Raw genomic sequence first — 24,738 nt, forward strand, 5'->3', positions numbered from 1 at the left:
ACATGGTGGTGCAGCATTACAGAAAATAACAGTCTGTACAATGGCTCATTCAAAGGTAAAGAAAATACAAAATGTTCCTTTTTTTGCATAATTCTACACAATGATAAATATAGTTAACAATAAACTAATGCATTTCTGCGTAAAAGAGGCCCATGAATACTACAGATTGGATCTTAAACATAAAAAAAATGGAATATAACAAAAACATCCAGAGACAGAGGTGCATTGCTTTTTTCTTTTCTCCTTTGTGTGAGACTGGTACAGCAAATAATTGAAGAAGAAGTAAACTGACAAGTTCAAAGAGGACAACAAACATGGAAAAAAATGATCATCATGTTGCATCTCACACAGCTCAGCTCAGGAGTGAGGGGTGTGATGGGGTGGAGTGTGGGAATTCAGAGGAAGATAACGGAGAGCCAAGGAATAAAGGAGAGGAGTCACAGCCTTGTCATGGCAGAGCTTCTGGACAATTAGCTAAAACAAAAAGAAGGAAGTGTTGGAGGTACAAAAATATATATATATATATATATATAGTACATATGTTAAGCCTGGATGCAATAATTGAATCTCCTTTTTAGAACTTGAGCAACATTTTACCTTGACATTTCAAGCCTGGTAGGACATGAGCACCACATCCAGCTTATAATAATTTTCAACACAAATGAACAATGATTCTTTTAGATTATGATGGAAATAAGGCCAAAGTCAATTAATTACAATGAAATACAAAGGTTTAATATAACTTCAAATGGTTTTCATTTCATGTTTACTGTTTTTTAAAAAAAAAGAACGAGAAAAACAGTATGGTAAATGCAACCAAATAATCAGTCTACCATACGATTCTTTCAGTTTAAATTTGACAAAGTTAGATTGACAGTCTCGATAAGCATGGTATTCATTCACGATACATGTCACTACTTACATAGATGTCATGTCATTCAGAGCATGATCCAGTTCTTCACTGATGGCCTTGTACTTCAGTTTTTGAGCATAAAGCTCATCTGTATATATACACACACACATCAAGGGAATATGTTTTGCAAGAAAAAGCAGAATGTTGTAACACAGAAGATGACATTAGCATTGTATAACAGCAGGAATATATGAAAATTAAACCATTTAAATGCAAAAAGAAAGGTGGAAAGGTTTTTTTCCCATTTCAGTGCAATTCCATACCCTCCATCTGATCGTGATCATCAAAGCATACTGGGAAATTAATTGAACCAAATGCTATGATTGTCTTTTTTTTTTATAGTTCCACCCACAACATTAAATTGAACTGGCTTACCAGCATTTTGTCCCTAAATGATCTTATATCTTCATATATTTCTTTTGTATTTGTTGTTACAAATCAATTTCATGTTTTCATTTCAGTTTTAGAGATACATTATCTATCTATTAGTCTTAGGGTGACCAGATGAGGTTGGCTGAAATTCGGGGCGTGCGTGCGGGTGGGCTGACTTACATGTACAGTGATAAAATGCTTTGTCGTCGGTGTTCTAGTGTAGATTGGGTATAATTGCAATAAAAGACGCAAACTCCGGTAATATCATGGCAAGTTCCAGTGTATTGGTATAACGTACACAGTCCAAAATTCCGCGGTTCATAAAATTAACATGAAAGTTAAAATTAACTTTAACTTTTAACATGACGAACTGAACGTACAAAACATCAAAACGCATTATAACATCAGATTCTCCTCCGTGGGAAACGCCAAACTCCTTCCTGCACACTTTACAGAAAGCCTTAAATTCATCCGTCAATGCATTTGTAAGCCATGAATATTTGCCCTCCCATTCCTTCCTGTACCTGCATTGTCGCTTTTGTTTTTTTGCTTGGTGGTGTGGCTCTTCATCTGCCATTTCGCTAGCTTACTGTTGCAATGGAATGGAATTAGAATGTCCTAAAGATAACAAAATAGATACATTGTAGCCGGGGCTGCACGCAGCCACTTAACATTTGGGGCTGCACAAGCAAGCAGCCTCTAGGTGGCACAGACGGCAGTAGCATTAGTTTGAGATGTGTACTTTACCTGGGGTTAAAAAGTAATTATTTGGCATAAGTTTAATTTTCGGGACAAGTACAGCCAGATTCGGGATTCGGGACAAAAGCTTAGAATTCGGGACTGGTCACCCTAATTAGTCTCCTGTCTAAGCTTATACTGTCCCACTGATGATGCAGTGTGATGTCACACTGAAAGCAGACAACTTATCAAAGTCTAGGGATAGTGGAAAGATGCTTGATGCTTCCCTTTAACACACCGAAAATCGTTGATTAGATTTTTTTTTCATTCAACACACTGGACTTGTCAACAACAAAGAAAAATTGAATATTACAAGACATGCCTATGTACATTTGGGAACTGCTAAGTAATTGCTTCTTGATTAAATTTCACTGACCACCATGTCAAGAACGTTAGTAAAATTTGCAGTATACATAATAACTTTTAAACTGTGCTTCTTTTTTATAGAAAATGAGTGAATATAACATTTTCTTTCCAGAATTTTCAGAATTTGCACTTAAGATGAAGTCAAGAGTATGCACTTTGGAGAAAACTGAAATCAGCACTGTACCTTCCAAATCATCAATAGTCTTCTCCAGCTTAGCTACAGATCTCTCAGCAAACTCAGCTCGCGTCTCAGCCTAAGATGAAAGCAACAACAACAAATAATGTGTGCTAAGATATTGTTATGTCTAATGTGAAGAAATCCTAAAAGAATGGGAAACAATAAACTCTCTAAACCAGCGGTCCCCAACCCCCAGGCCCTGGACCGGTACCAGTCGGTGGGTCGTTTGGTACCGGGCCGCACAGAAAGAATAAATAACTTACATTATTTCCGTTTTATTTATTATCCGAGTCTGAACAATGTTTTATTTTGAAAAATTACGAATTCTCTCCGTTACATCCGTCTATGACTCACTCTTGACACGTGTCAAGATGCTTGTCTCGGTCACATGATACATTAATGCTAATATTAAACCCACAAGCTAGCAAAATGAGTAAAAAACAGTCTTTGGAAAGTTTATTTGCAATGGGGAAAAGGCCCAGTGAGGAGACAGAAGAAGAGCCTATGACTACTAAGAAAAAGAAAGCTGCATTTAACAGACAACACCAGGAGACCTACTTAAAATATGGAGTTATCGCGACAGGCGATTCCCACGCACCAAGCCCGCTCTGCGACCGGCTCTCACCTTAAAGGATAAGACCGGTTTTTTGACATTGGGCCCTTGATTTCACATTATAACATGATGTTCTACTCACCCCTGCTTGTTGTTTGTCATTTGGAGCTGTTCCGAAGATATTCGCGAGGCGTCTGGCTGCTCTCTTGAGATATTCGGCCATGAAACGGTTTCCTATGGGCAAGCTTATACAGGCACAAACTATGCTGTTTATAATTTATTAATTACTCTACACCAGCACTGATAACGTGGAGGTGCGTCGCTTACTTCAAAAAATCCGGGTTACTAATTTTGAATTTTAGCCGAATGAATAAACAGGCAGCAGGTCTGTGGGCTGTCTGTGGTAGTAGCACGACGATGACGTCAGTAACACCCACTTTACGACAAAAAAATCAAAATTACAATAACCCGGATTTTTTTAAGTAAGCGACGCACCTCCACGTTATCAGTGCTAGTGTAGAGTAATTAATAAATTATAAACAGCATAGTTTGTGCCTGTATGAGCTTGCCCATAGGAAACCGTTTCATGGCCGAATATCTCAAGAGAGCAGCCAGACGCCTCGCGAATATCTTCGGAACAGCTCCAAATGACAAACAACAAGCAGGGGTGAGTAGAACATCATGCTATAATGTGAAATCAAGGGCCCAATGTCAAAAAACCGGTCTTATCCTTTAAAGGCCGGTCCGTGAAAATCTGACATTAAACTGGTCCGTGGCGCAAAAACGGTTGGGGACCGCTGCTCTAAACCTCTTAATGAAAACTTATAGAAATGGATTTATGATTATTTGAATAATACTGTGATTTTGCCATATGAAAGGCCATTGTTTCTTTGTACTCACCTCTTTCAGCTTGTCAGTTAGTATCTTGATTTCTTCCTCATATTTGTCCTCCTTTTGAGAGTACTGTAGTGAGAAAGCAATGAGATTAGTAATAAAGTTTTGGGTTCAAACATGACAGCTGGAGCCTAACTAACCTAACTATGCTTTACATTAGAATTTTTCTCAAACTAGAAAGATTGTCTTCAGAATAAGGTCCTGACAATGGGCCTCATGCAAGAACATTTTCCTATTTTTATTCTAAATTTCTCTTACTTTTTCGTAGGAAGGTCTGGTACGAACACGCCACGTCAGATTAAAAAAAACGCTCTTAAAGGGTTAGTTCGCCATTTTGCACATTAAGCCCTGTTTTTAGGTAGTCTGGGGTGAATTATAGATGTTCTGATCACAATTTGGACATTTGGTGCTGAACGGAGCATTTAGGTATCCACTGCTGCAGCCCCCCCACCTTTGCATTGAGTCAATGACCACTCAAGCAAACAATCATAAAACGGCATTAAACTTTCGTTTGCAGAGACATGAAACTCACCGTGTGGTCTGTGGTGGACAGCGATAAATTGACCCGAAAATCGCAGCGAAATGTGCCTTCTAACAGTTGTTTTAGCATTTGGTGGACCTATTTTTCCGGACACCGTTGAATAGCAGCAGCAAGACATCCAGCGACATACAGCGCCTGGAGTAATACTAGTCAAACCAATACAAATCAATGAAGACGGACAATAATGGTAATATAACTTCTCTGGAAGCGTATTTCGCGGTGATTTTCGAGCCAACGTATCGCTGTCCACCACAGACCACACGGTGAGTTTCATGTCTCTGCAAACGAAAGTTTAATGCCGTTTTATGATTGTTTGCTTGAGTGGTCATTGACTCAATGCAAAGGTGGGGGGGCTGCCGCAGTGGATACCTAAATGCTCCGTTCAGCACCAAATGTCCAAATTGTGATCAGAACATCTCTAACTCATCCCAGAATACCCCCAAACAGGGCTTAATGTGCAAAATGGCGAACTAACACTTTAACTTCGGAAAAAGTGTGTAAACGACCTGCGTAAATGATGAATGCCACCTGTGTGTATTTAAGTGCACGTGCACGAGGATAGTACATTTGCATACTCCATGCCCAAAATGATAAGATATTAGGCTGATTTATGGTCACCTACAGAGAACCCTCTCCGTCAACGGAGACGCTCTCCGTAGCAAAATCCGTCGAGGCGACCGAGACCGCAAGGGTTGTGATTGGTCGGCTAATTTTACAACATCATTTCCGGAATCTCTTTTTCGGTTAGTTAGAACCCTCCTCTCACAACAACATCGCCACACTCTCGTTCCCTTCTCCATTTTTTTGACAAAATTATTTGTACTTCAATTTCAACAAGCTCCAACTCCAACAACAGTCTATCTCTCTCGGTCGCCATTGTTCACTGTGAGGAGTGGAACGAAGCCGGAAGGTGAACCATCAATCAACCACTTTTACGATAGACGTCACGAGATTTGGTCGTTAGCGCCGCCTACTGATCGGGAGGTGAACTGCCTTGCGTATCCGACAGCCCGACGGAGAACTTCGAAAGGACGGACTACGGAGACGGATTGACGGATAGCGACGGAGAAGCATACTGAGGCCTTAAGGCTGTGCTTCCTCTCTCCTGTGCCAGGAAGTGTTGAGTCATGAGAATGGCATCAAGGCGCAAAAAGAACAACTTTAGGGGCTCTGAGACTGAAGTTCTGAAAATCTGTAATTTTTCGCAGTGTCAGCAGTGGAATTACGGGACCTGCTAAAGCCAAGAAATGGGAAGTTATTACGAGTGCTGTTAGTTCTGTGTCACCTGTAGTTCGTAATGTCACTGAAATAAAGAAGAAATGGTTTGATATGAAAATGGCTTAAAAAAAAAAACGTCTCGCCATGGCCAGGCACTCGATGACTCTGGGCTATAGAGCAGTTTGCCCCCCGCTGTATGGAGACACACCCACCTGGCCTTCAGCTCAGTGCGCTCCACAGCAGCACGGCTGCTTTGATGCATATATGTGTGCAGTCTATTGCTCTGATTATGATTGGTAGTCCAGCCACGGGATGAAAGTCCCTCTTAATCTGTACTTGTTGGACAGCGGTGTATGGGAATCTGATGTACCATGGGTGATAAACTGATGAGAGCTTTGATGACTAAGAGAGCGCAAAACTTCAATCTCCCTCTGAAAGGTTCCAGTGGCCAAAAATCCAAGGGTGGTGAGGACCTGGACGTGTGGAGGAATTGGGTTTGATCGGCGTGTTTCTCTCTGGAGTTGTGGCTTTAGCAAGCTGCATATTTGCAGCAGCACAGTCCTTGGCAATCTTAATCGCTTCCCATTGACCTTGTTATATACAGATTCAAATTAACCTTCAATTAGTGCATCATTTAAAGGATAAGACCGGTTTTTTGACATTGGGCCCTTGATTTCACATTATAACATGATGTTCTACTCACCCCTGCTTGTTGTTGAACATTTGGAGCTGTTCCGAAGATATTCGAGAGGCGTCTGGCTGCTCTCTTGCGATATTCGGCCATGAAACGGTTTCCTATGGGCAAGCTTATACAGGCACAAACTATGCTGTTTATAATTTATTAATTACTCTACACTAGCACTGATAACGTGGAGGTGCGTCGCTTACTTAAAAAAATCCGGGTTACTATAATTTTGAATTTTTTGTCGTAAAGTGGGTGTTACTGACGTCCTCGTCGTGCTACTACCACAGACAGCCCACAGACCTGCTGCCTATTTATTCATTCGGCTAAAATTCAAAATTAGTAACCCGGATTTCTTTAAGTAAGCGACGCACCTCCACGTTATCAGTGCTAGTGTAGAGTAATTAATAAATTATAAACAGCATAGTTTGTGCCTGTTTAAGCTTGCCCATAGGAAACCGTTTCATGGCCGAATATCGCAAGAGAGCAGCCAGACGCCTCGCGAATATCTTCGGAACAGCTCCAAATGACCAACAACAAGCAGGGGTGAGTAGAACATCATGTTATAATGTGAAATCAAGGGCCCAATGTCAAAAAACCGGTCTTATCCTTTAAGTCAAACAGAATAATGTCAGCATCATTATGGGGTATAATGTATATATTATTGTATGTATATATATATATATATATATATATATATAATATATATAATATATATATTATTGTATGTATATATTATGTATAATGTATATATTATTTCATCCTTATCCTTAAATTTCCCTCGGGATTAATAAAGTATCCATCTATCATCTATAGTATTTATGTTTGTTTCAAAGTAATTGAATATACAATCCATCTAATCTTTTTTTTAAAATTGAATTTGAATTTGAATTGAATTAGTCAAGCAAACTTGATTGGAATAACAGCGGACTATTTTAGGAAACTCCTACGACAGGTCTGGATCACTCGTAAATTCTGTTCGTACCTGAAAGAAAACGTAACATACGAAAAGATTGGTGAATGCGCAAATTCTCTTAAATCACTCGTACGGACGACTTAAGAACAAATCTGTGCGTACGAACTGTTGTTGCATGAGGCCCAATGTTCAAAGTTGCCCTCACATTTACTAACAAACAGAATATTGTACATGTGAGCAGTATTCTCACTGTTTTTGGTTGGGTAGAGCAGAACATAGACATGATATGATTTTAATAAGTATCTGCAGAAATCACAGTTGTTTTGATCAGTCAAACAAGGCTACTTAAATACTTATGAAGACCTGTAACTGTTCTTTAGTTTATGTCAGTACACACTTGTTTTTGGACATATCAGTAATAACCTAAGAGTAGGAAGAAATTCAGTTAGGTAAAAACAAAGTACAGCGCAGCAAAGATATCCTCATGCTCCCTGATTTCTCCTGACAATTGCGATGCTTCAGAAAGGGTCGGGGTTAGACATTTATCTTGAGTTTTTTCCAGGGAGCTGAGCAAGTGTGGACATTGCATTCTCACATACAGTGCCTTCAGGTAATGTGGAGAATTTTTTAGGTCTGCTGTGTATGTAAAAAGAGCAATATATTAACTGTTAATAAACCAGTGGCCAGTCAAAAGAGTACTCAAGCACTTGGCCGATGTTTGGCCTGGCCCTACCTTTTCAGCCTGTGCCTCCAGAGACTTGAGGTTGTTCGTGACAGTCTTCAGTTCTTCCTCCAGCTCAGCACATTTACTTGTTTAGTTTCGATGTCAGAGATAGAATGAGAGAAACAAGTGGCAGTAAGAAAATATTAATAGTTTAAAAAAAATCTTCACATCAGATTGTGAAGTCCATCTAAGGGTGCATTCTTCAACAACCGAATTGACAGATTCTGAGAAATATTGGTGTAACAGCAGCACTCTCAAATTCAAAAACTCCTTTCTCCCATAAATACTGCTAGATGTATCTTTGGACAGTCTGGTCTTGCTAAAAGTTCCATGCAAAGTAAATATAAAACAACACAAATGAAAAATGGGTCAGTAGTTTGATATAGACACTCACGCCTCAGACACTTCTGCCCTCTCCTCTGTACGTTCCAGCTCTGCTTCTACAATCACCAGCTTACGAGCTACCTGGGGAAAAAAGCATTTCACATGGTGTTTATTTCATTTAGTAGTTAAGTAATACACTCCTTGATAGTCAACAATGTAATATTGTGTTTTTAAGATCTATGTATTCATATATTTATTTGATTTTTTAAATTTTTATTTATTTGTGGATTCATAAAATGAACTCTGTCCCTTTGGGTATAAAATATGAATACTCTGACTATAAACTAAACTAAAAGGGATTGTTTGGGTTTTTTGAAGTCGAGTTCAGTGAAGTACACTATATTGCCAAAAGTTTTTGATCATTACATGTATATGAACTTCAGTAACATCCCATTCTTAATCCAGAGGGTTTAATATGACGTCGGCCCACCCTTTGCAGCTATAACAGCTTCAACTCTTCTGGGCAAGCTTTCCACAAGCTTTAGGAGTGTTTATAGGAAATTCTTCCAGAACCGCATTCATGAGGTCAGACACTGATGTTGGACAGAAGGCCTGGCTCACAGTCTCTGCTCTAATTCATCCCAAAGGTGTTCTATCGGGTTGAGGTCAGGACTCTGTGCAGGCCGGTCAGGTTCTTCCACACCAAACTGGCTCCTCCATGTCTTTATGGAGCTTGCTTTGTGCACTGGTGCGCAGTCATGTTGGAACAGGAAGGGGCCGTCCCCAAACTGTTTCCACAGAGTTGGGAGCATGAAATGGTCCAAAATCTCTTGGTATGTCAAGACACAAGTGCAATTCAATGTGCTTCACATTAAAAAAGGAAAAAGAAGAAGAAGAATAAACGTAACAAAAGAGAATTAAAAAAACTTAAAACACCAAGGTAAAAACATTAAATAATTAGAATAAGAAAGATTAAAACATATCAACATGAATCACAGAAGATTAAAAACCTTAAGATAAGACATTAAAATAGATCATTTGCTTTTAAAGAAAATGGATTAAAATGCTCTGTCTTTAGTCTTGATTTAAAAATGTAAATGGTGGGTGCAGTTTTGACAATTTCTGGGAGCTGGTTCCAGCGCTTAGCAGCATAGTGACTAAGAGCTGCCTCTCCACACTTTGTGTTTACTTTTGGAATTACCAGCAAATTCTTCTCTACTGATCTTAGTGTCCTGGTTGGTGTATATCTCTGAAACATATCGAGTAGATAGCTGGGACCCCTGCCATTTAAAGATTTAAAAACAATGAGCAATGCCTTAAAATCAATTCTGTAGCTCACTGGGAGCCAGTGCAGCGATCTCAAAACTGGTGTTATGTGGTCAAACTTCTTTGTTCTCGTAAGAACCCTTGCTGCAGCATTTTGGATTAATTGAAGCAGCTTTATGGTCTTTTTGGAGAGACCTGTAAAAAGGCTATTACAGTAATCGATCCTACTAGTAATAAAGGCATGGATTAGCTTCTCCAGATCATGATATGACATGAGGCCTCTGAGCTGAGTGATGTTTTTTAGATGGTAGAATGCAGACTTAGTAATGGCTCTGGTATGCTGAAGCATTCAGAGTTCCTTTCACTGGAACTAAGGGGCCAAGCCCAGCTCCTGAAGAACAACCCCACACCATAACCCCCCTCCACCAAACTGTACACTTGGCACAAAGCAGTCAGACAGTACATCATCCATCAGTTTGCCAGATGGAGAAGCGTGATTGGTCCCTCTAGAGAAGGCGTCTCCACTGCTCTAGAGTCCAGTGGCGGCGTGCTTTACACCGCTGCATCCGACGCTTTGCATTGCACTTGGTGATGTATGGCTTGGATGCAGCTGCTCGGCCATGGAAACCCATTCCATGAAGCTCTCTACGCGCTGTTCTTGAGCTAATCTGAAGGCCACATGTCAGAGCCTTTTTCCTGATCACATGTCACTTGTTCTCCTTCAACTGATATCTTGTAAGAATTTGAATGTCAAGATAAAATCTTGATTTGTACAATAAAAGGAATCTTTACACAAGGTAGTATCTTTATTTTTGTCTTAAAACACCCCTTCCTCCCTCACATTAAATAAGTGCAGAAATTCTAATCCTTCATTTTGTCCATTAAAGCAGGGTTCATATATCCTGGAGGCTGAGAAATTGTGCCATCAAAAACTGTTCCCTTACTGTTTTGTTGAAAGGGAGGCTCATACATGTATCAGATTCACACAGCTGACTAGTTACCTCACAAGGTATAAATCCTGAAATTTTCATCCTCCTATATCTAGCCTTGCTACGGCTGTTTGTGGAAGCCATGGTCTGGCCCTGGTCATAGATGGCTGTTCCATCTCTCCATCACCTGGGTGTCATCCTGGACTCCACCCTTTCATTTCGGTCCCACATTAAGAGTATCACTAAATCTGCCTTTTTTCACCTCAGATAATGAGGGCCGGAGTCTTGAAATGTTTCTGACTCTCATCCACTCATTTATCTCCTCCCGGCTGGACTACTGCAGCGGTGTCCTGTCTGGGCTGCCCAGTAAGGCCCTTGACAGGTTGCAGTATGTCCAAAACTCAGCTGCCAGGGTGCTAACTCACACCAAGCCCTGGCAGCACATCACCCCCATCCTAAAGCAACTTCACCGGCTCCCAGTCAAAGCATGCATCACCTATAAAATCCTTCTCTTGACCTACAAATCTCTCCACTCACTTGCACCTAAGTACATTTCCGATCTCCTCCACCCCTACTCCCAGTCGCGGCTTCTGCGCTTCTCAGACAAGGACCTACTTTCCGTTCCTCGCACCAGACTAAAAACATATGGAGATAGGGCCTTCTGTTCAACTGCCCCTACCCTATGGAACAATCTGCCACTTCACATCCGTTCTGCCCCCTCTCTACTACAATTCAAAGAGAATCTAAAAACACATCTCTTCTCCATGTCCTACTCTTCTTAAACCCACCCCCCGACCCTACCCTTCCCCCCTTCTTTTCTTTTGTTAAAGCGACCTTGGGTACCTTGAAAGGCGCTATATAAGTCCAAGTTATTATTATTATTATTATTATTATTATTATTATTATGTCTTAAATGGTGTTATTTCCCCCAAACTGTTCTGTTTCTGTTGTCTGAGTATTTTGTGTCCGTATTGGTGGTAAAGGAGCGATGGTTAACTATTTTTTACTAAGTCCTTGACCAAAATACTCGTTCATATATATAGATATATATTATAGTATCTGTTGGCCCATGAAGCAACTTATATGCCAAGGCTGTTGCTGCTGTATGTGGACACTTCCACAGCTTACCAGTGTATGCCATGGCCTTGCAGGCCTTGCCACAACCTGCCAGCTGCTGCCACAGGCTGCCACAGCATCCTGCCAGCTACTGCCACAGTATCCTGCCAGCTGCTGCCACAGTATCCTCCCAGCTACTGCCACAGTATCCTGCCAGCTGCTGCCACAGGATCCTGCCAGCTGCTGCCACAGTATCCTGCCAGCTGCTGCCACAGGATCCTGCCAGCTGCTGCCACAGAATCCTGCCAGCTGCTGCCACAGTATCCTGCCAGCTGCTGCCACAGTATCCTGCCAGCTGCTGCCACAGGATCCTGCCAGCTGCTGCCACAGGATCCTGCCAGCTGCTGCCACAGTATTCTGCCAGCTGCTGCCACAGTATTCTGCCAGCTGCTGCCACAGTATTCTGCCAGCTGCTGCCACAGAATCCTGCCAGCTGCTGCCACAGTATCCTGCCAGCTGCTGCCACAGTATTCTGCCAGCTGCTGCCACAGTATCCTGCCAGCTGCTGCCACAGTATTCTGCCAGCTGCTGCCACAGTATCCTGCCAGCTGCTGCCACAGTATCCTGCCAGCTGCTGCCACAGTATTCTGCCAGCTGCTGCCACAGTATCCTGCCAGCTGCTGCCACAGTATCCTGCCAGCTGCTGCCACAGTATCCTGCCAGCTGCTGCCACAGGATCCTGCCAGCTGCTGCCACAGTATCCTGCCAGCTGCTGCCACAGTATCCTGCCAGCTGCTGCCACAGTATCCTGCCAGCTGCTGCCACAGTATCCTGCCAGCTGCTACCACAGTATCCTGCCAGCTGCTGCCACAGTATCCTGCCAGCTGCTGCCACAGGATCCTGCCAGCTGCTGCCACAGTATCCTGCCAGCTGCTGCCACAGGATCCTGCCAGCTGCTGCCACAGGATCCTGCCAGCTGCTGCCACAGGATCCTGCCAGCTGCTGCCACAGTATCCTGCCAGCTGCTGCCAAAGTATTCTGCCAGCTGCTGCCACAGTATTCTGCCAGCTGCTGCGAGTTGCTGCCACAGTATCCTGCCAGCTGCTGCCACAGTATCCTGCCAGCTGCTGCCACAGGATCCTGCCAGCTGCTGCCACAGGATCCTGCCAGCTGCTGCCACAGGATCCTGCCAGCTGCTGCCACAGTATCCTGCCAGCTGCTGCCACAGTATTCTGCCAGCTGCTGCCAAAGTATTCTGCCAGCTGCTGCCACAGTATTCTGCCAGCTGCTGCGAGTTGCTGCCACAGTATCCTGCCAGCTGCTGCCACAGTATCCTGCCAGCTGCTGCCAGCTTCTGCCACAGTATCCTGCCAGCTGCTGCCACAGGCTGCCATGGTAGCTATCATTATACTCTGATCAACCCAAACATTATGACACTGACATGTAAAATAAGTAACTTTGCTGTCAAAGTGGAATGTTCTGTTGGGGAAACCTACATTCTGGCATTGACATGGATGTTACGTTGACTCTTCCCACTTATATGACCTTATATAGTTATAATAAGAATCAAAAGTATGGGGACACTTTCCTATTAATAAAAATATAATGCCTACACTACATAAAAACGACGTTATTCATTCAATGTAGTCATGACTTCAGGATGATGTATTTATTATCCCCATAGTTTCTTATCCCGCTTATTCTTGTGATTTTTGTTAACTGTAGAGAAAACCTGTTCTTTCACCTGTTGGATGTTAAAGTGCCCATATACTGTATTGTTAATGTAGGCTGACATTTACCATCTCTTTGAACATGCAACACTATCAACAAGTAAGAAATAACAGAAAACCAAAAAGGAAAACCAGAACATAGGAAAACTAAAAACATGGACCATGACAATATTTTGAGCAGAAAATATTCTTGTGCAAACAACAAAACAACAACAACAAAAATAAATTCTGTGGACACTAAATTCATTACCGTGTTTGCTCTTATCTGTGTTGATGAATAATGCTAAAACTTTTTTCCCAGTTTTATTAATCTGCGCCGTTCATCTGATCTCTCCTCAATGCACTGCCACATGCCAAAGCTCAGGCTGCCACCGGAAATACCATTGCTTGTTGCCACTGCCATAATTTGAGCTTGCTGTCTATGTGCTCCAGCACATACAGAGTATGAGCTCCTTCAAATTATATAAAGAACAGCAGTGTTAAGGCTCTGGCATGGTTGCCGCGTCTGCTCGCGCGAGCGGTGTTGATGACGTCACGAGTTCGTGCCCGCCATAGGACCCTATATAGTGGCGCAAGTCGTTGCGCGCCAGTAGTTGCAATTTTCTCCGTCACAGAGGTGGCGCTGCTACGTGAAGGTTACCGCTATTCTACAACCACGAAAGTGGAGAAGAAAACAATGCCGCTGTCAAGAGCAAGAATACTGTAATTAATGATACTGCTGCAGTTTTCGGATCATTTTAATTTTTTAATTCAGTTAAAAGAGGTGAAGGTTTGAAGCCCCCGGCATCAACAGAGTCTCTGCCCTCTTCTTTGCCTTCAGGTATCTGTCCCGTAGCTTCTTCCACACATTCTTACAGAACTCTCCCTCTTTCCCCAAAGTTCTGCCCATCTCTGTGCACCAGTTTTGGGAGTTTACATGCTCCCTGTGCTGTTTCACTGCAGTTTCGTACAGCTGCCTGTACAAACGCACCTCCTCACTGAGCCTGGTCTCACATCGGTCCATCCGGTTCGTTGTGCTCGGCGCCGCCAAGTTACAAAAATCGACTGGTGCACGACAACGCGCTGCGCCGTCTTTTCAAGGGAAGCGCCATGCCTGAAACGTCATTTTGACGTCACGGTCCGCCACCGCCGTGACAGACGCGGCAACCATGCTACCGCCTTTACGTACAGACATGGTTAAACCAGGTGCACCATATCTTTATTACAATCCTAAGAGTTTGAATAAGAGCAACTGGACTTTTTAGGATCACCCTAACCTGGGTGACGGAAAATGTATGCCAACATACTTCATTACTGGTCAAGGCAGATGGCCACCCTTCTTGAGTTTGGTTCTGCCAGAGGTTTCTTCCTGTTAAAAGGGAGTCTTTTGTGGCCTCATTGAAGTTCCTTAAGATGACATTTGTTGTGATTTGGCGTTATATAACTAAAACCAAATTAAATTGAATTACTCTATATGGTAAATGCATCGAAGCAGCCAGGAGCTAACCGTAGCGCTGGATTATGGATGTTATTCAGTCATTTTTGTGATTTTCCTTGGGCAGGTGTTACATAATACTGTATGCTGTCAATGGCCTTTTTGGACCATCTATTCATAACATACAGTTCATCAATGGACTGACGGAAATTTGGGCAATCATACGTGTGATCTCTACTAGATTCTAGAATTTTCCACACATAGTGGAAACAAGTGGCTGCATGTTATCTGTAATCTGTATTTTATTGAGACTTTCGACTGAGCTTTTTTTTTTAATGTAAAAAATATATATTTTATACATTTTTTATGTTTTTCTGGTTCTAAGTCTGTGCTGCTTGAATGATTTCGTTTCATATTTATTGGACTTTTAAACATATGCTGATGATAAGTCTGTCTGTCAGATGATGAGTTATCTTGTCAATGGAAAAGCTGTTCGCAAATGACAGCAGCAACACAGTCCTAGAAAGATAGTGGATATGTGGTTGGCATATTGATTAGAGATCACTTAAATAATTACTGATATCAAATCAAAGACAATTAACAGTAAAAATCACTGAAATGTTTTGTAGTGAAAATATGAGCATTTCCAAATGTACAATGTGAGGAGAACTCAAGATATTGGACCTAAACAGCTGTGTACCCTAATAAAAACAACTCATTATTGAGTTAAATTTGGAAATAAGAATTTATTTGGGCATAATGTTTTGTTTCAAGAGTAATGGAAAAAGATCATGTGGTCTAATTAGTCCAGATTTATGCTGTTCTAGAGTGATAGTTAAATCAGGGTAAGAAGAGTGAACCTGCACCCAACTGCTAAATCACAAGTTGTATTTCATCATTTAACCAGAAATGACTACATCCACTATTGCATAGCACCAATTTCCTTTTTCCTTTGATGAATATTTCATGGTAATGAAAGGAATACTGAAGACAACCCTGAAACCTGAAGACAATGGGAACGGCAGAACAATGGATGTATTAATTATGCAGGGTGTCAGCTGAATTAATTAAAATTCTCACGAGCTAATGCTGACTTTCGATTTGACCTGTAATTGTATTTTTGTCTTTATGTAACCTGTGATTGCTTTTCATGTACACATAAAATAATCCGTTCATTAACCTACCAATTTGTAACAATAAATTTGTGCAACTCATTACAGGATCCTGTGTTTAAATGTCCACACCATCTAGGATGTTCTATGAGCCAATCCTACCAAGTCGTTTTTTTCACCAACATACCTAGTGCCTACATTATAAGCCTGTGGGGGCAGCTTTATGATCCGGACAACACACTAGACAGGGAATGCAACACTGAGGCTGTCAATAAGAAGAGAAACTGAGGTATTTCAAGGTTTTTCACAAAGGTGTTGTATATCTTCCATAAGTCATCAGCATCTGTTGGGGCAGCAGCATCAGAGCCAGAGACTCAAAGAATCTGAACAAACTGATAATGAAGCATGGCTCTGGTGCTGGGGACTGCTCTGGAGCACCTGGAATGAATTCTGCAAAGAAGAATGCTGCACAAGTTGATGAAAATAATGGAAAAAAACTGCCCCCTCTGCATAACACTTTTTTTAGTAGGAGGCTTTTTCAGCTCTGCTGCATGAAAGATACTACCTCCAGTAGGGGTACAAAAATATTTGATTTTCAATTATACACTACTCACAAAAAGTTAATGATATTCAGCTTTCGGGGGAAATTTCAGGATGAACCTAAAATGTATTATAACCTTTTACAGATGAACTTAATGTGACCTTCCGTAAACTTTTGAATGGACATGTTCAACTGTTCAATGTTTCAGTGCTTTTTGCACAAGTTGCTGTTCTCTAACGAGGAGCTTAACGGCAAAAGGTGTTTGCTCCCTGAATCGACCAATAGATTCCCTGGTTCAATTGGTATTTAAACAAGGGAACCTGACCACACCACCAGGCACAGGTGTCATCGTCTTGCATGGTTCAGGGAGCATTTATGCTGGACGAGGGACCAGTGGGACTGCTGTTCTCTGATGAAAGTCTATCCATTTTATACAGAAATGATGGCTGCCAACGATGTTGGAGACGTCAAAGAGAGCGCTATGCATCAGCCACTGTTGTCACCAGATGAGCCTTTGGTGGTGGTGGCGTTACAGTGTGGGCAGGTGTGTCAGTATAGAACTGCCCTACACTTTGTGAATGGGACAGTGACAAGCCTATCATTAATCCAGCCATTGTGCCCCTGCATGAACAACACAGGCCTAATTTCATCTTCATGGACGACAATGCTCCAAGTCATCTAGATCGCATCATTAAGGGAACGGCTGCTGGAGACTGGGGTACCTCAGATGGAGTGGCCTTCACTTTGTCCAGACCTGAATCCAATAGAAATGTACTTGTATTTGGTTTAAACGGCAAGAGAATAGAACTATTATTATTTTCATTGTGTTTCAGAGTCCTGCTATGGTGTTTGGTTGGCAAAAACAAATGCTGTTATGGTCAAATGTGTTTGAGATTTGAGAATGCTGCTGCCCATTTTACAGGTGCATAATACTGAATTCTTATTTGCAAAATTCTTGTGTTTTTTTATGGAAGACACATTGCTTCTGGCAACAATAGAGTACCGTAAGCATTTTAAAGACCGATTAGTTGAACTGTAAATAGATGCTGATATTTACATGTAAAAAGAAGTGTGAGACATTAAGTACAAACATTTAATTTTTCTGATCAATATTATATTATCTTATTTTCATATAGCTTTTATTTAACTTTGTTTAAGCATACAATATACTTAACATTGTAATGATACAGTCTGATGATTTGCATTCAACTTATACTGCTGGAAAAAAGGGGGAAGAAAACTTTCATTCTGAAAGCAGAGAAAGAGCATGCAGTTGTCCGTTTGTGTGTGAATTGTGTGAAATGTTTCTCTTTATATAATAAATGTCTAGATCCTGATCCCTGATGTTGACTGTCATTATTCAGCCTGTGAGCAGTTATTCTACATTTGGAAAGCTAAATTAGCTGCTCCTGCTTGTGAATGAGTCTTGCGTTGGTCAGGTAACTCGTAACAGATGTTGAAGTGTCAGAAATATGGTATAAGGTATAAATCACAGAAATACACACACAATACTATCGGAGCTGGGAACTTGCTGTCAACTTTAGTGAGGCACATAGTAGAATATCATCACACGATTCTGCTGCTGCTTCTTTTAAGTACCACAAACAGATTCTGGAGATGCTGAAAGTTATAGTGGTTTCTCCTTTTTCTGCGCACCATGGTCATCTGTACCACTCTGCATAGCCAGGAGCAGGGGCGAGGCTAGAGTATTTTTAGTGGTGCCAAGGCACCACCGTGAGATAGCTTGGCACCCCCTGGCTCAGCACATTTTTAAAATATTATATTATACAGAAACACTTTTTTTTTTTGCTCAAGGGTGCATTATTTTAGTGACCATTTTATTTATTTTCTAGCATTATTTTTTGTTTTAACTCTTTACTCCCAAAATAAATGTTGAGTTATCTTCAATATTTGTCTCAGGCTCTCTGTTATCCCTGTCAAGCCACAGTCTTTTGAAATGAAGAGGTCAAAATTGAATGTTGTAGGAGAAAACACTACTCAAAGCAAAACTAATACGGCTCCAAAATTTATAAATGTACTAGTTCGCCTCAATTAGTGAGAAATAACGTGCCTCTGTGAGCACTGGGGGCTGGGCCCCCCTAAAGACCAGATCCTAAAATCGCCCCTGGCCAGGAGGTTAGATGGTATAACAATGCAGAACTTTCCTTTTAGTACAAATAGGAGGTGTGCGCTAGTGTGTGTGGCTCTGAAAATGACAAATGAAAAAAAGAAATGAAAAACAGACCTCACCTCCTCATACTTGCGATCAGCTTCTTCTGCGATGTGTTTAGCTTCCTTAAGCTGAATCTCCTGCAGCTCCATCTTCTCTTCATCCTTCAGAGCCCTGTTCTCAATCACCTTCATGCCTCTGCAGACACAAACCAGTTTTTATCTCTTGCTCAGTAAAATATTCTTTTTTATCTTTTTTTTTCCTCATTTAGGAAGCATTATCTTCTCTATAGTTAGTCAGTAGATAGCATGAACACAAGCCATAAATTACTGATAAAACAGTAACAGTTGATTTGTAACTATAAGCTAACACTAAAGAATTAGGCATTTTATGCTGGAATAGGCTCCAGCCCCCCCTGCGACCCTGAATTGGAATAAGCGGGTACAGAAAATGAATGATTGAATGAATTATTGAGAAGGAACAAAATAAATCAGATCCTGCAAAGGATGGTTGAATGGTCGACTTCAGGGAGTAGCTGCGGAGCTTCCTGGGGTTCGCTAACTTCTACCGCCATTTCATCAAAGACTTTAGAGGAGTGGCCGCTCCTCTCAATCAGCTCACCTCATTTAATAAACCATTGTTTTGGTCCACTGAGGCGGAGGAAGCGTTCCACCATTTTTATTTCGCCCCTGTTCTTATCCAGCCACACCTGACCAAACAGTTCATCGTGGAGGTAGATGCATCAGATGTGGGGGTAGGAGCTGTTTTGTCACAATACTCACCCCTGTGAGTTACACCCCTAACCATTCCTGCTCACGCCTGCTGAGCGCATTCACAAGTGTTATCCTGGTGCCTTCATCTGCAGTTGCTCTGCCACATTCTCTGGGCTTCTCTGGATGGTGGAACCTACAGACATTTAGACTTGTGGATTGTTTAAGAGTTTTAATGGAAACTGCTCACATGTGCTGGGTCTCTTTGTCGGTTCAGTGGGTCAGTTTCACAACCGTGACACAGAATGTACTCCAGACTTCACTTCTACATGATTCAACACAGAATCAGCTGGAGTTGGTGGAAAGACTTTGAAAATAAAGTGGTTGTTGTTGCTGAATAATGACAGATGAGTTTTTCTGTTGTCTTTGAAGCAGCTCCTGAGCCTGCACATTGAGAGGAACGCAACTGTAATGAAAACACTCGTTACTGTCTTGGTACTGTCATAAAAGTTTCTACCACAGAGCTATTTAGCAGGCAAGAGATCACATGACAATAAACACCTTTGAATTGTTAAGACAAGTGATTTGAACAATAATGAGGCATGTATATTTCACTTGTAACATTTGTACAGTCATTGTGGAACCTTTGTTGTTCTGGCTGTAATTTGCATTTATTTATGGAAGGAATTTGTTTTTTTTTAAAGCAATGTTGCGCAGACAAGATATTCTTTGGAAATGAGAAAGGTAAAAACTCAGGTGGTCAAAATACTGTATCAGTGGCCTCACTCTCTTTATCTCCAAGTCTTTCTCCAACAATGGTTGGTGTGCATGGATCAGGCCAGAGTTCCAGGTCGCCATCTTCCTCCTCCATAAATACCTTGCTACTGCATCTGCATGCTGCCAAATCATAGTTCAACTCTGTCAAGGAACAATGTGTAAAGTTTGTTAACTTTCCTTAAGCGATCACAAATTACTTACCATGCGTCTTTTACTGTTAGATTTACTTGAGCCCAACTTTGCCCAAGCCTGCTTCTTTACTGGAGAGATTCTGGATTTCACTACCCCAAGTCCCAACATCCCAACACTGGATCACCAGGCAAAGAAACAGCAAACCCTGAATGCAAGGGGTGTCGCTTACTTGTACAACTCACTCATCTCTGTGAATGAATTAATCAAAACCATCCTTCTGCCTTTGAGTTTGCTTTTTGTTCTAACACCTTTCAGGGACAGTGTGATCTGGCCACAAGATGGACCCAACAAACTCCTGTTCAGACACCACAATAAAGGCCATGTAAAAAGCTATTGCAAACAAACAGACAAGAGACATAGACAAGACACAGATTAGTTCAACACGAAAATTTACTTTAAACTCGGCACAACAGCACTGTCCATGCATGCCTATCTTTGTCTACTCACTCATCAGCTTGTTGGCCTATGTCCTCAACTCTTTTAGCACTTTGAGATTTTGTTGTAAATGTAAAGTGTGTTATAGATAAAATTTATTATTATTATTATTATTATTATAACTCTTTCAGTCATTGCCCAGTCCCCCCACTCTGCAACCTGCCTCACCACCACCAATCCTACAGGCAACAAGCTGTAGTCATTCCATCCCTGAAACTTATATAACTTATAATTAATCATAATTACTATAGTAATAACTTATATATTCATTCATTTGTTTATAATGAACATTAATCAACATTACAATTAAAATTCTAAATATAGATGTGCAGAGTTGGCAAATGAGCTTATTTTCATCTGTAGTCATTTGGCAGATCAACACAACAAAAGAGTTTACAGTACAAAAATAATGCATTAACAAAAGTACATTGTAATCCGAGAGCAGCACAATGATATGGTAGGCTTGTTATTTTATGTGTACAAGTTAGGTTAATTTTAATCCATCTCTTAAGTTTGGTTTAAAAGTTGGATAGCTGGTGCTTTCTCTTAAGTTAATAGGAAGACTATCCCAGTAATTCAAGACTTTATCAAGAAGTGTGTTTGCCAAAACCTACTACACCCGTACAGCTCAACACATTCTCTTTTGGTGGTTGCCTTAGTTGCCCTACCACTGCAATCTTAAAGGGACACTATGTAATTTCTTCCCCCATCTAGTGGTGCAATTTTATTTTGCAAAGTTGAATGAATTTGCTCTCTAGCGCCTCACGTTTTCAAATGTGCGCTGCAACTTCTTGAACTACGGCAAGCGGAATGTGTCAAGATTCAAGAAGCTATAGCTTCAGACTCAAAGTCCATACAAACAAAAAGAAATCAAGACACACAGTACAAAGGATTACATAACACACATACAACAACACTATGAATACAGATGACAGATAACATGTCAGATAACATAACATCTCCTTTGGTGTGCAAGCAATGCAATTAGTCATATTCCGGGAGTTACCGGAAGTGACGTCGACGCAGCGTTAGCATTAGCCTGCGTTAGCAATAGGAGCATTAGCAGCGGTAAATAAACTCCCGGTAAACTTACAAACTTTCTAATGCCTCGTTTTGTGAGTTAAGAGCCTATGTGTACTACGGCAGAAGTTTGGTAACAATCAATGCATTATTAGTGGGATCATTTACGAGATAAAATCTATTTAGCATTTTTTTTTTTTTTTTTTTTAAACTTAAACTTTTAAACTAAATCAACAAAATAACAGTTTACAAATGTGAGCATAACACCAAAAAGAAGATATCCAGGGGGAGCATAGGAATAATAATAAAAAGAAGAAGATGATGCACTTACAAAAAGAAAGCTAATGAACACAAAGACATATGTGCCAAGGAATAAAATCTATTTAGCATTAGCGGCTGTAATAAGCCATTTGGCGGAAATGACGTCACAATGACGTCATTTCTGCTTGTAGGCCTGGTGGGGAAATCGCGATTCGAAGTGCTTTATGTCCCTCTCGGCACTTCGTCGTTTTTCATAGACCGGAAGAACATGGCAGCCTCCATAGAGCTTACCTGCTCTATGTAGATACAGACAAGTTATTCTTCACTCAGGAGGATAAGTGAGATTTTTGACAGAGATCATTTTACACCAATGAGGACTAACTTATGAATGAATATGTTGATTTGAGCTAATAAATTACTTAATTTATTACATAGTGTCCCTTTAACAAACTCTGTGGGGGAGGTGGAAGCCCATTTAAGAACTGTAGACAAAATAATATAAAAAATAATTAAATCATATTAAAGAGCTTGCCGTGCATAAAGAGGTCAGCTTCTTTTCTTGTTAAGTATCTGAAGTTAGCAAAATTAATTGTTCAACCTGTTTTTTGAAGGTTAAATTGGAGTCTAATATGATTCCAAGATATTTAAAATCAGATACAGCCATTACGTTTACTCCTTCAGTAAAAACATCAGGTTGCTGTGTCATTCTGTCAATCGGTTTCTGAGAGAAGAACATACAATTTTTTTTTTTTTTTTAATCAAACCTTACTCTGGTGCCTCTCACTCAGTGATCCTTGTCTTTGAGCAGTAGCTCTTCTCTATTACAATGAGTGTCCCCATTAGCATTATCCAATGAACCTGCTGAGGGGAGCTGCTTGTGACTGAGGGGAAATGGCGTTTCTGATATGCTGATATGATAAAAGTGATCCTGTTAAAGAAAGAGATGCTCACAGTGCCTCCTGTCCCTCTAAAAGTGGCATTTCTATATGTAATGTAATGTAATGTACTTTATTATCATACATATGATTTATCATACTACTGGGTATTAAAAGCAATCCTAAATAAGCAGGTTTTTAGCCTAGATCTAAAGAGGCCCAGGTCAGAAATAAGACTCAGCTGGACGGGGGGCTTATTCCAGAGCCTGGGGGCAGCTTTGGGAAAAGGCTCGCTCACCCCAGGGTTTGTATTCTGACCTGGGCACTTCCAGCAGAAACTGATCTGTTGACCTCAGAGCTCTACCAGGACTGTTAAAAGCTCAGATAAATACGACGGGGCGAGGCCGTTAAGAGCTTTAAAACAAACATTAAAAGTTTAAAATCAGTTCTATAAAGGACAGGAAGCCAATGGAGGGAGTTAAGAACAGGAGTGATGTGCACACGTCTGTTGGTGTTGGTTAAAGACGGGCAGCAGCGTTCTGCACCAGCTGAAGGCGGCTGAGAGGAGACTGGGAGACGCCCACATAAAGTGCATTGCAATAGTCTAACCTTGAACTTATTAGGGCATGGATGGCTTTCTCAAGGTCATGACGACTTAAAAACATTTTAACTTTGGCCAGGAGACGCAGCTGGAAAAAACTAGTCCTGACGACATTGTTCATTTGTCCAACCTCCCAGATTTTTGACGGTCGAACTAAGCTTTGAAGACAAGGTGCCAAAGCCAGCCGTCACAGTGTCCCCAAACATAATGCATTCAGTTTTGTCATCATTTAAATGAAGAAGATTTTGGGCCAACCACTGCTAAATATCAGCAATACAATTAAACAAAGAACATTGTGCACTGTTACTATTTGGCTTCAAGGGTAGATAGACTTGTAAATCGTCTGGATAACAGTGGAAAGAAAGGTTGTGCCTGGCTATAATTGACCCAAGTGGTAGCATGTACAATGAGAAGAGGATAGAGCCAAGAATAGATCCTTGTGGAACTCCACAGGAGAGAGGAGTACTGGAAGAGGAAATGTCACCAACCATAACGGAGAAGGTTCTACTGGACAAGTAAGACGCAAACCATCATTTTAAAAAGTAATTTTAAACCGAAAGTGTAATTGACACTCCTATTAAGTTGTAAATACTTCCAAAAATCCCCTTTATCTGTCATATTTAAAGCTTCTTTTAACAGACTAAATGGCATAAATGTGTCCTCCATATATAAATTCTCTATCTTCTGTACTCTTCTCTCACTCCATTTACGCCACAAGAAGGGAGATTTTCCTACTCATACTGCCGGGTTATTCAAAACTGATGCATAGCACTGTTTATAAGGGCAGTGTAGGAGCTAAATGTGTTGTGTTGGTGTCCTGAGTCAAGGGTGTAATGTACTGTATGTGTGTGGGGTCGCTGTGCTGTCACCAGGGGGTCTCAGGTGCATATAGGAGTCTCGTGCACTCTTGTTTGTCAGGTGTTTTGACCCGGAAGGGCAAACGGTTTTTGACCGCTGTGAGCTGACTGTCCCCTGGGAGGATACCATCGATGAGGCATTTGAAAGAAAAAGCTGCAGCATGCTGATCTGGCAGCAAAGAAAGATCACCGAGGTGGGAAGGTGAGAGTGCGTCCAGTAGAAGTGGGTTGCAGGGGCTTTGTGGTCTACTCCACCACAAGGCTCCTAAAGGAGGTGGGAATTAGGGGGCAGGTGCAGTGGAAATGAATCAAAGAACTCTCCACTGTGGCTAAACGAAGCAGACGAAAATATGCCGTGTGGACTGCCAAAGAC

General features: G+C 41.2%; 1 protein-coding gene across 1 annotated transcript in view; it reads right to left on the reverse strand.

Moving 5' to 3' along the window:
- Positions 1-221: 221 nt before the first annotated feature.
- LOC142367790 (tropomyosin alpha-1 chain-like) overlaps positions 222-24,738 on the reverse strand; it is a 40,204-nt gene continuing 15,687 nt past the window's right edge. Inside the window, exons 4-10 of the mRNA XM_075449808.1 lie at positions 18,718-18,835; positions 8,490-8,560; positions 8,105-8,180; positions 4,021-4,083; positions 2,574-2,643; positions 923-1,001; positions 222-474 (exon numbers count right to left, since the gene is read on the reverse strand). Coding sequence (XP_075305923.1) covers positions 471-474; positions 923-1,001; positions 2,574-2,643; positions 4,021-4,083; positions 8,105-8,180; positions 8,490-8,560; positions 18,718-18,835 — 481 coding nt within the window. The 3' untranslated portion in view covers positions 222-470. The remainder of the gene's footprint in view (positions 475-922; positions 1,002-2,573; positions 2,644-4,020; positions 4,084-8,104; positions 8,181-8,489; positions 8,561-18,717; positions 18,836-24,738) is intronic.

This window comes from Odontesthes bonariensis, chromosome 18 (assembly GCF_027942865.1).
Source record: "Odontesthes bonariensis isolate fOdoBon6 chromosome 18, fOdoBon6.hap1, whole genome shotgun sequence".
Classification (NCBI taxonomy): Eukaryota; Metazoa; Chordata; class Actinopteri; order Atheriniformes; family Atherinopsidae; genus Odontesthes; species Odontesthes bonariensis.